Source organism: Acanthochromis polyacanthus, chromosome 13 (genome assembly GCF_021347895.1).
Source record: "Acanthochromis polyacanthus isolate Apoly-LR-REF ecotype Palm Island chromosome 13, KAUST_Apoly_ChrSc, whole genome shotgun sequence".
Taxonomy (NCBI): domain Eukaryota; kingdom Metazoa; phylum Chordata; class Actinopteri; family Pomacentridae; genus Acanthochromis; species Acanthochromis polyacanthus.
The window spans coordinates 22,574,807-22,583,544 of NC_067125.1; the positions used below are offsets into that span (position 1 = coordinate 22,574,807).

At 40.3% G+C, this 8,738-nt stretch overlaps 1 protein-coding gene across 1 annotated transcript; it reads left to right on the top strand.

Moving 5' to 3' along the window:
- Positions 1-3,845: 3,845 nt before the first annotated feature.
- LOC127536875 (uncharacterized) lies at positions 3,846-7,436 on the top strand. Its single transcript, XM_051958257.1, has 8 exons — positions 3,846-4,512; positions 4,707-4,830; positions 5,027-5,113; positions 5,288-5,492; positions 5,751-5,920; positions 6,010-6,108; positions 6,201-6,433; positions 7,431-7,436. Exons 1-8 carry the CDS (start codon positions 4,411-4,413, stop codon positions 7,434-7,436), a joined length of 1,026 nt encoding a protein of 341 aa, XP_051814217.1. The 5' UTR covers positions 3,846-4,410.
- The last annotated feature ends 1,302 nt before the right edge of the window (positions 7,437-8,738 follow it).

The window sequence follows — 8,738 nt, forward strand, 5'->3', positions numbered from 1 at the left end:
TTACAACAGCATATGTGTGGCGGGATTTTAAATTGTTGCCACATTCTACACCATTACATTAATCACATGTATTCTATGACATCTCCTTATTATTTAAGATGTTTCTATGGGAAGATATCAAAAAGCATTTTGCACCTCGTATATGTGAAATGAGGCCTGTTGTCAATTAGTGCTACAATGTTTGTCTTTACTTTTTTATTTTATTTTTTCCTGACTTTATTGATCAATGCTGTTGTAATACATGAAACGAAACCTCTGGCCTATTAAAAGCAACTATATGAACAAACTTGAACCATAACACTTGAACTAACAATCCAGAAAATACAAACTTTATATGTCTAACAACAAACAAAACCTCTTGTGTATACATACGTCACAGAGTAACTCCAACTACAAAAACTCGTCTCATTTCCCCTGCAAAAATTGTGCCTGCATGTTTTAACACTATAGCAGTACACAGTGTGATGTTACTGGGCCTTCTCTTTAAAAAAATAACCAATGCCTTCGTGGTCACTCAGATATGTAGGCCACACAATTGACTCCGCTTCATAATGTGATGTTTTAATATACACTTGGTCAATTAATGTGCCTCTCTCTGTTGTGGGTTGTGTCACAACTTGCACATATCCTTTATCTGTTACAAAAGAACAGATGCTTGATGACTTCAAAATGTCATCATTAAAATCTCCCACGATAGCAATGGTGTCACTTAGTGGATCTAGCCAATCAAGTAATTTACCAAGATGCTGCTTAAACAAAGACATGGGATAGGATGGTGGGCAATAACAACCCGGTCTCACAAGGATTCCTGAAACTGTCACGTAAATTAATCTATGGTTTCGTGCGCACCAACACGATTTTGTCATGTTTTTCGTGTGGCTCACAACGAAATTCACACCAATGTATTTTAAGTGGAGGACTTTTCGTGCCACTCAGAACGTATTTCAAACGAATGGGTATATTACATTTTTAATGTAAAAGCGTTGCGAATCCAACGCTATATTTTGCATTACATCGTCCCATATTTATAATGTGATACCTTTATTTTTGCTGCAGGATTGGGGTATTTGAGATTCACACCCATTAAGCTTCAGTGTCCCCCCGGTGGTACACTTACTAATTTGCATAGGAATTTAAAGAATGTCCGAAGGCTGCAAACGTGATTATACAAACACTGTATGCCGATGGAAAGCTTAGATTCTCATGAATCCGCCGGTATAAACCACTTTCAGATGTGATTACCACAGCGGGTGAGAAAAACACATTTGTCCGACAAACAACGAATATCCATCCATCCGTTCTCTATACATGGCTTCAACGTACACAGCGCGACTCACATTTCCGGGTTCATTATTACACACAGATGAAAATATTCCACAAAAAACGGCCATACACCAACCTTGGACATCCAGACGACACAAGCCAGTAAACTATTTTGTCCAAAACATGTCCTGAAGTCGGTATATAATCCACGAATCGGTCGTTTTCAAGGAAATGCACCTCGGATGCGCGTCCAATATTCCCTGTACTTCTCGTCATATTTTTTATTGACAAATAGAATATTAGCGATTTTTTTGTACTGAAAATGGCTGGAATTGACTGCAGCTTAGTGTCTGTTTGTTTGCAAACGGGTTTGATTTTATTTTCATATCTGAATCTTAATCACACCTGAATAGAACGTTTAATTAATCAAATATTCCTCGTGTGTCATGTTTCTCCTCGGTCAGATTGAAGCGAGTTAGGGCATTTTTGAATGGGTATGTTATATTTTTAATGTAAAAGCGTTGCGAATCCAACGCTATATTTTGCATTACGTCCCATATTTATAGTGTGATGCCTTTATTTTTGCTGCAGGATTTGGGTATTTGAGATTAAAAAACGTTAGTGTCTGTTTGTTTGCAAACGGGTTTGATTTTATTTTCATATCTGAATCTTAATCACACCTGAATAGAACGTTTAATTAATCAAATATTCCTCGTGTGTCATGTTTCTCCTCGGTAAGATTGAAGCGAGTTAGGGCATTTTTGAATTGGTATGTTATATTTTTAATGTAAAAGCGTTGCGAATCCAACGCTATATTTTGCATTACGTCCCATATTTATAATTTGATGCCTTTATTTTTGCTGCAGGATTTGGGTATTTGACATTAAAAAACGTTAGTGTCTGTTTGTTTGCAAACGGGTTTGATTTTATTTTCCTATCTGAATCTTAATCACACCAGGCAGTCAGTCCGGTAACCCGCAGCAGTCCCAGGGAGGGGAGGGGGAGACCCACATCACTCCGCGGCCAGACGGCAGATGAATCGCGCATGCGCAAAGTCACTACAGATCCCATCCAGACTTACGGAGCCATATAAACGAAAATGTTTCTTCACTGTCATGCTAAAATAAACCACAGCATTTGGCCTCTAGTGAAAACACATATTTTGGGTGTTTTATACTCATTTTTTGGTCTCTTCCACAACGTTATTCCTCTCTCCTACAACGTTGATTACAATTACATGCAAACTGGGAAATATGCAAATTAGACGATGACGTCATTTAGCGACTTCTAGCGACTTGTAGGACAGCCAATAGCGACTTCCCTTACTGAGGAGTTGGCAAAGGTGTCCGCGACCCGCCCTCGACCCACTCCCCGAGAGAAGAATCTGCCCTTTCTCCGCTAACCCCTCTCCAGGTAAGATGTGTTACTACGCTGCTGGTGTTTTGTTGTCTATCTCGTCAAGCACATGGTATACGTATTAAAGCAATGATTCGTTTTGTTTTCAGGTATTAAACCTGACCATACGGAAATGCTGTTGTACTTTTTGTGCCTAAAAATAGCGATGTTTTGCAACGTTTGTCTAGCTAGCTTAAGGCCCCATCCACACGAAGACAAAACGAGGTCAAAACGCGTAAGTTTCCACACGAAGACGGCGTTTTGGGGGTCTGTAAACTATCATTTTTGAAACCAGGTTCCAGAGTGGAAAGATTTTGAAACGCCGTTTACGCGGCTCCGTGTTTACTGGCTATCCACTGATACGCTTGCTCCATAGTTTCATAACTTCATTGACACGCATGCGCCCCACGCGCGGCAAAGACGACAGCAATGGCGGCGTACAGTGTAGCAAATGTGCTGATGAAGCCAGTGACCCTACTATCCCTGTTGCAGCAAAAGCTCCTTCTTCTCAATCACCACCGAGTTGAACAAACGATTATCGAGGACACATTACGGCACTTTGTTTCCTTCCCGGCTTGGTCTTTCTTTACCATAGCTATGCATAGAAAGGCTAGATGGCTGACGTCGCTACGCGACGGCCAACTTACCTAGGGGCTGCTGGCTCACTGATAACATTAATGCCTATGGAGCATGTACTTTTTAATTAACCATAGCTTGCTCAATTTTCAACCGATTTTTAAACGGTTTGATTTGTTATAAACGCCAGAGATGTAGTTATGTTATTGCATATTTATGGATAATTATGACCATGGACTTTCATATTAATTTAAAAAAGTAGATAGAGCATTACCTGCCATAGCTGCACACATACACACAGTGAAATTAAAGTGTTTAGTGAAATACAAGTGTTTATGTTAAACATTTAATAGTTTGATATGCTACACAAAAGTGTGGCATCTTGCACTGTAGGGGGGTATTTTTGCAAACACAAAGCCAGCCAGTTACTGTATCACAATGAATCTAAATCTCGGATATATTTCACTAATGAAACAGCTTGGAAATCATGTTAAAACGAAGGAGTAATTATGCCTTTCCCACCTGTATAGAATGAAGTCCAGGTTACTTTGTAATAGTCCAAGTGGCTCACACAACTTCCTCCGACGCCTTAGTCTTTATGGCAATCGTTTTTGAAACTGTTAAGCGTTTTGTCTTCGTGTGGATGGGGCCTAAGACACCTGTGTGTACACTGATATCAGTAGCCAGTTATTCCCACGTAGGGTGATAACATTGTCATAATAAGTCATAATTTCCTATTCGGCTCCCTTAAACCTTCTATGTTGATTGAGAAAAAACGTGAACTTTGTTTTTACTCATAAGATTAGGAAGCTGTGGTTCATTCAGTTGCTTTTTAAACCTTTCTGTAAATACAAACACAGCTACTAAGTATTTGTCTCTGTTCTCCTTTTAGTTGCTGTTTCATCCATCCCCTGACCTTTCACCTCTGCGTCAACTAGAAAAGCGAACCCAAAGGCACTTTTAAGAGCCATATCTTTCTGTCTTTCTATCTGTCTATTTCTGTCTTTCTGTTCATCTGTCTGTCTGTTTATCCCTCTATCAGTGTCAGTGTCCTCATCAGCCATCCGTAAATTCTTTGTATAGTAAGTCTGCCTGTTTGTCTGCACTTGTTTATTTGTTTGTCTTTATCTGTTTGTCCGTACCTGTTTATTTGTTTGTCTGTATCTGTTCTGTGCAATGGACAACAGACTGACCCTTGACCCCCAGAATCCCCACTACAAAGAGGGGAGGCGAATGGCGATTGAAATGAGACTTGACCAGATGCTTGCTGAAGCCAGGGTTAGTATTTACATCATATGTTACTTAACCATAAATGTGGGTTACAAATAAGCTATTTGATCTGATAGTATTGGAAGGATCAGACAGCGTCCAAATCCCACAATTCATAGATGTTGAGGTTTGCTTTGATTTGCCACCTATTTTTGCTTCTAGTAAGTTGAACTGCATTTGATCAGACTTTTATCAACACGTAGAAAGCCGCTGAGCTCAGGAGAAGGTCGTCTTCCCAAGACTCGGCAAAGAAGGCTAAAAGGCCAAGGCAAGGACAAGGAAAGCCCAGGGGGAGGAATGGTGGGCGACGCAGAGCCTCGGCTACAGGTAGTTTTTGTAAATTGTTGATGTATCAAAATTCAGATCAATTTATTCAGTGGTATTGCAATAAACAACATTACCTAGTAATTAATGTGAATATTCTTTTACAAATTGTAATTTAATAAATAGTATGTAAATGGAAAAATACATGAATGCAATCCTGATTGTAGTCATATTCTTTTATGTCCTGACTGAATTGCAGTTGGACATCCTCAGGCTGAGTGCTCCCTGTCATCCAGTGTGGAAGATGTTCCAACTTTACCATCACCAAGTCCTCTGGAAAAATTTGGTAAATTACACTGATTAATGAATTAATGTATGTAATCAAGTTAATGATAGTTATTAAAACAAACATTAAACTCTAAAAACAATCTATTACATATATCAAGAACAGTAATGATTAGCACCAGTTTGAATGATTGTTAAAGTCATCTTTAATAACTCAAGTTAATTAATTTTAAAGCAAAAAACATGGAGCAGCTCTCTGCTATTTTGGAGTCATGCCATTCTGCTGAGCCTCAGAAAAGCTCCTCATCCTGGTCTGACCGTCAGCATAAAGCCTCGGAGCGCTGGAAAGAGTCAAGGCCATACAACCTCCAATGCCTCATTGAAGAAGAGTCTGTTGGGCATCCCTTGTGTTGTCTCTGCAATGAACCTGCAGTCATTCGGTTAGTATTCTAAACTACTAAACTTATTTCATGGCGGGCTTTTTTTGGAATTATGGGTCGTTGTGTATTTATTGTATTTTGGGGGAGCTGATAGAATTTTTTTAGAGTCAGAAGCACCCAACTGGAAAGTGGACAAAATAATTAGCACATCTTGTGCCAGAACTCAAAGGGGCTAAACCTTGAGATAGATATCCCAGTTTTTAGCACATTATTCCCATGAAATAAATATTTTAAAATCATTTTGCCTTTCTCTCCTAGGTGCAGAGATTGTCTTCCTGAGGAGTGGTTCTGTGGTGACTGTGATATACTGCATCACAAAAAGCAGCCACTCCACAACCGGGAGTGCATTATTGATGGTTTTTTTAAAGCCATTCCCCCAAGTACGTGCATCATGAACCAGGGCGATGGATATTGCACCCACGAGCAAGGTTTGTCTTGATCTGAGTATTGTTATCTTCCATATGTATTTCTAGCTTGTCACAATAATGTACTTAATTGTTTTCTTATATTTTGTCAGCATGTCTTTTGCCAGTTGGGAAGGCATCGTGCTCTTCTTGCAAAGGCACAAATATTGTCACATCACCAGGAAAACCAGTGATTTTAATTACCATCAATGGTAAGAACAATTCACTACACTACACTAATCATTTTTAGGAAGTATGTGGTTGTTATGTATTCATGATGTTGTTTATTTGCGTTGTGTTCAAGGACGTTATGACTTGCATCAACCACTGCACTTCTGTGAAACATGCCAGAGGCAGTGGGCTCCAGAACTGAAGGACCTCATTAGGAGCGGTTATTGGCCGGCCTCTCTTAGTGTGTATACCTTGTACACACTAGACCTTCTGAGCTCCTTTCAGGAATTGAAGGTCATTTCTCCTGGTTTTGCCAGACAGGCCTTTGCAAAATTGCTGGAGCACCGCACAAAGTGTGGAGGGAGAGTAAGTTCATTTATTCTTCACCATATTAAACTGTATTTCAGCAGACAATTTGTAATATAACTATATTTTTATATTCTCTTTATCTTCTAGTCGGGACACATCAATGGAGATGCACTGCAGCGCAGTTTTTTAGAGTTTTCATACTCTTCATTTGAAAAAAAGCAACTTAGTTAGGCAGCTTACGTCGATTTTTTTTTTTGACCGGATGGGGACAGATCTGACAAAAGTGTGACTTTTTTCCTAGCTATCTACATCCAAAATACTTTCAATTTTTGCTAGGCCCCACGTGCACAGGTCATACTGACAGCATCCATCCATCCATCCATTCTCCATACACCGCTTTATCCTCACCAGGGTTGCGGGGGGTGCTGGAGCCTATCCCAGCTGACTCGGGCGAAGGCAGGGGACACCCAGGACAGGTCACCAGTCTGTCACAGGGCTACACATACAGACAAACAATCACACTCGCATTCACACCTACGAGCAATTTAGAGTTATCAATTAACTTCAGCATATTTTTGGACTGTGGGAGGAAGCCGGAGTACCCGGAGAAAACCCACGCATGCTCAGGGAGAACATGCAAACTCCATGCAGAAAGATCGCAGGCCCAACCCGGGATTCAAACCAGGGATCTTCTTGCTGCAAGGCGAAAGTGCTAACCACTAGGCCACTGAGCAGCCTACTGACAGCATGTACGTGGCAAAATGCAATTTTTGAGGTTTCGCACTCCGAGAATAGGGGAAAATCACCGTTAGATGGAAATGATGAAATAGTAAGTGGCAAGTTGGAACTCGGGCTGCTCAGCGGCGTAGTGGTTAGCACTTTCACCTTGCAGCAAGAAGATCCCTGGTTCGAATCCCAGGGTGGGCCTGGGATCTTTCTGCATGGAGTTTGCATGTTCTCCCTGTGCATGCGTGGGTTTTCTTCAGGTACTCCGGCTTCCTCCCACAGTCCAAAAACATGCTGAGGTTAATTGATTGCTCTAAATTGCCCGTAGGTGTGAATGCGAGGGTGATTGTTCGTCCATGTATGTAGCCCTGTGACAGACTGGTGACCTGTCCTGGGTGTCCCCTGCCTTCGCCCGAGTCAGCTGGAATAGGCTCCAGCACCCCCCGCAACCCTGGTGAGGATAAAGCGGTGTATGGAGAATGGATGGATGGAAGTTGGAACTCTAAAAAATTGACATCTGAAGCTTGCAGCTAACTAGTCAAATGTGCATGCAAGGGTGCAAGAGGATGTGGTACCAGATGTGGTTGCAGCAAAGGTGGATGGGAATGCACAAGATGGTGCAAGTGCAGCTGTGACAAATAGATCAATGGATATCCACATACTCGGACCAGCTGCGGTTGCCGGTGTACATGCCAGAATTGCTTTAAAGACGTTTTCCTAAATGTTGAAAACTTTAAGGGGCTGAATAAGCAGTTATAAACACTAATATTTCTGAAACAAATTAATGTTTAATTGTCATGTTCACTATGGAAGCAAGTTACGTACAATGTCGCGACATGATTTTTTGGCCTTATTTTCGAGATTTGTCAAACCATAAACAAATATCTCGCAAAATAGGAATGTTTATTGATTAAAAAATTATTTGAAATGTATCCTTTTCTGATTTTATTCATTGAATTGATCATATTGCCTTTACATTTTTAAAATATCTTGCTTAGACAAGTATATGCAGTATTTTCCTCCATTAATGCTATGGAAAAATTGATGACGTCACGTGACTGGGTCCCATTGGCCAAATTTGATGGGGCCTAGCAAAAAATTAATAAGTAGGGTCTACAGAATTGCCTCACAAAGTTTGACACTTGTCAAGTCGGTCCCCATCATATCGCTAAGCTGCCCAGCTAACTGTGCTGTGGTGCTGAATTCACTTGCCCTGCCTGCACGCCTGAAATGTTGGCTGTTTCTGCAGATGGAAACAGAAAGTTATATCGCTTTGGCCAAAGTGGAAGGTGCTCTTTTTCCCAGTCTTTTTTATGATTCACTTATATTGTTATGTGATTAATGGATCTGTCTGTTTTTACACACGTGGACAAAATTGTTGGTACCCCTCAGTTAAAGAAGGAAAAACCCACAATTCTCACTGAAATCACTTGAAACTCACAAAAGTAACAATAAATAAAAATTTATTGAAAATTAAATAATCAAAATCAGCCATCACCTTTGAATTGTTGATTAACATAATTATTTAAAAAAACAAACTAATGAAATAGGGCTGGACAAAAATGATGGTACCCATAACTTAATATTTTGTTGCACAACCTTTTGAGGCAATCACTGCAATTAAACGATTTCTGTA

What these genes read in the sequence shown, in the direction of transcription:
- LOC127536875 (XM_051958257.1), top strand. Translation starts at nt 4,411, where the DNA reads ATGGACAACAGACTGACCCTTGACCCCCAGAATCCCCACTACAAAGAG. An exon ending in AAGTCCTCTGGAAAAATTTG is followed by an intron (nt 5,114 to 5,287) that starts GTAAATTACACT and finishes TTAATTTTAAAG; the next exon opens with CAAAAAACATGGAGCAGCTC. An exon ending in ATATTGCACCCACGAGCAAG is followed by an intron (nt 5,921 to 6,009) that starts GTTTGTCTTGAT and finishes ATATTTTGTCAG; the next exon opens with CATGTCTTTTGCCAGTTGGG.